This window comes from Cebus imitator, unplaced genomic scaffold (genome assembly GCF_001604975.1).
Source record: "Cebus imitator isolate Cc_AM_T3 unplaced genomic scaffold, Cebus_imitator-1.0 Scaffold21, whole genome shotgun sequence".
Lineage (NCBI taxonomy): Eukaryota > Metazoa > Chordata > Mammalia > Primates > Cebidae > Cebus > Cebus imitator.
The window spans coordinates 4,691,425-4,694,104 of NW_016107336.1; the positions used below are offsets into that span (position 1 = coordinate 4,691,425).

Sequence of the window (2,680 nt, forward strand, 5' to 3'; positions counted from 1 at the left end):
AAAAAAAAAAAAAAAAAAAAAAAAAAAAAGTAAAGCTTTCAAAGAGCTGGTTTATTATGACAGTGTATGAAAATAATCATAAATAAATATAGTAAAAAAAAATATAAATAAAAGTGGCCACTGTAAATAAAAGTGGCCAGGTGCGGTGGCTTACGCCTGTAATCCCTGCACTTTTGGAGGCTGAGGTAGGAGGATCACTTGTGTCCAGGAGTTTGACTCCCGTGTGGGCAACAGAATGACACACCCTTCTCTACAAAAAATAAAAGAATCAGCCAGGCGCAGTGATGCGTGCCTGTAATCCTAGCTACTTGGGAAGCTGAGGTGGAAGGACCGTTAAAGCCTAGGAGGTGAAGGCTGCAGTAAGCCATGATCACACCACTGTACTCCAACATGGGCAACAAAGCAAAACCCTATCTTAAAAAAAAAAAAAAAAGTGGGTCAGGTCAGGCAGCAATGCCAAAGATACAACATATTTTGGGCCAGATATAAAATAAAATCTGCCTAAAGTAAATGACTACTATAGCATTAGGATGTGTTTATAAATAAAATTATTATTAATCGACACTAAGCAAACAGATTTTAAAGCTAAAAAAAAGGGCGATGGATGGAAATGTGAACTGGGGGAAGACCTGTGGTTAAGGAAAGGAGTTCTGTTATATTTGCAAAAAGATCCCCATCGGAGACCATTAAGTGCCTTATTTCTGCATTAACCAAGCTTTGTTAAATACGACTTCAAGTCTGCTTGTCTTACCTGGTAACTGTCCAGCCCTCTCTGGAGTTTGGTGGACCTAGCAGTTACACAACCGATGGCTACTGACAGGATGGCTTCAACCATAAGCGGCAGCGTCCCTGAATGCTGCACAGGTGATACCGTGACTTGTACTCTACGGGAATGACCCTGAAGAGGGTGGGCAGGTGTAAGGGTGCCAGGAATGATAATAAAGAGGATGGGAGAAGGGGATAAAGAAGGGGAAAAGGATTAGAGAACAAAGATACAAATAGTTAGAAAATTCCCAGAAACTATGCGTAAGAGTGGAACAGAGAGAAAACATTAAAAAAAAAAAAAACACCAAAAAGCCAAAACAAACTCAGCACCTGTCTGAGTTGAAAGATGCCTCCTGTGTTGACATCTTTTGCCTGATGAAGTTCTACTGCAGCATACTCTCCTAACTCATTCAATTCTAATATGGAGATCCACATTTCTATTCTTCGAGTTACTTCATTCCACCTGCAACAGTCCAATAAGCAAGAGCATCATCGTCCAGGGTCGCTGTTAGTAATAAGCCATCATTCACTGAGCACTTACTGTGTGCTAGGCACTCTGCCAAGTGTCTCATAGAGGTTATTTCCTTATTTAACTCTCAAACCCACCCTGTCATATTGGTGCTTTTTATTCATTTTATTGAGGTAGAGTAAAATGCCCAGATCTTGAGTATAGAGTTTGATGAGTTTTGAGAAATGCATATATGAGTGTAACCCACCCCATCACCTCAGAAACTTTGCTCTTACCCCTTCCCATTCAATCCCCACACTCCTGTAGCAACTGTGTTAACTCAGAGATTAGTTTTGCCTGTTCTAGAGCTCCAAATAAATGGAATCACGCATTATGTACTCTTGTGTCTGGCTTCTTTCATTCAGCATGCTTCTGAGATTCATCCGAATGGATATAAACAGTTTTTTTTTTCTTTTTTAAAGCAGAGTAATACTTTATATTTTTTATTTTTTAGATGGAGTTTTGTTCTTGTTGCCCAGGCTAGAGTGCAATGGCACCATCTCGGCTCACTGTAACCTCCGTCGCCCAGGTTCAAGTGATTCTCCTGCCTCAGCCTTCTGAGTAGCTGGGATTACAGGCACGCACCACCACGCCTGGCTAATTTTGTATCATTAGTAGAGATGGGGTTTCTCCATGTTGGTCAGGCTGGTCTCAAACTTCTGACCTCAGGTGATCTACCCACCTTGGCCTCCCAAAGTGCTGGGATTACAGGTGTGAGCCACCGTGCCCGGCCTGCAGAGTAATACTTTTTTTTTTTGAATGACACCAATTTATTCCCATTCACTCACTGAAGGATATTTAGGTTATCTGCAATTTGGGAATACCATTAATAATGGTGCCATGAACATTGTATAGGCCAGGAGCAGTGGCTCACACTTGTAATCCCAGCACTTTGAGACGCTAAGGCAGGTGGATTACCTGATAGCCTGGCCAACATGGTGAAAACCCATCTCTACTAAAAATACAAAAAAATTAGCCAGGCATAGTGGCAAATGCCAGTAATCCCAGCTACTCGGGAGACTGAGGCAGGAGAATCACTTGAGCCTGGGAGGTGGAGGTTGCAGTGAGCCAAGATCACACCACTGCACGCTCCAGCCTGAGTGACAGAGTGAGACTTCGCCTAAAAACAACAACAACCCATGGTGTACAACTCTATTTGTGGACTTACATTTCCAATTATCTTGGGTAAACACCTATGAGTGGGATTCTTGGGTCAAAAAAGAGGAGAACAATCAACTTAACAAGAAACTACCAGTTTTCCCCCAGACTGTAGCTTGTGTATTCATTTTCATAGTGGTCTTTTGATGAGCACAAGCTTTAAATTTTGATTAAGTCCAACTTAAAAATTCTTTTCTTAGGCCGGGCGCGGTGGCTCACGCCTGTAATCCCAGCACTTTGGGAGGCCGA

The 2,680-nt window shown here is 42.1% G+C and overlaps 1 protein-coding gene across 11 annotated transcripts in view; it reads right to left on the reverse strand.

Annotated features, from left to right (window-relative positions):
- Window positions 1-2,680, reverse strand: part of KIF13A (kinesin family member 13A) — a 225,297-nt gene that overhangs the window by 37,474 nt on the left and 185,143 nt on the right. For all 11 annotated transcript variants that reach the window (XM_017521644.2, XM_037736015.1, XM_017521643.2 and 8 more), the window contains 2 exons: window positions 1,096-1,228; window positions 752-898 (listed from right to left, as the gene is read on the reverse strand). In XM_017521644.2, the coding sequence (XP_017377133.1) occupies window positions 752-898; window positions 1,096-1,228 (280 nt within the window). The remainder of the gene's footprint in view (window positions 1-751; window positions 899-1,095; window positions 1,229-2,680) is intronic.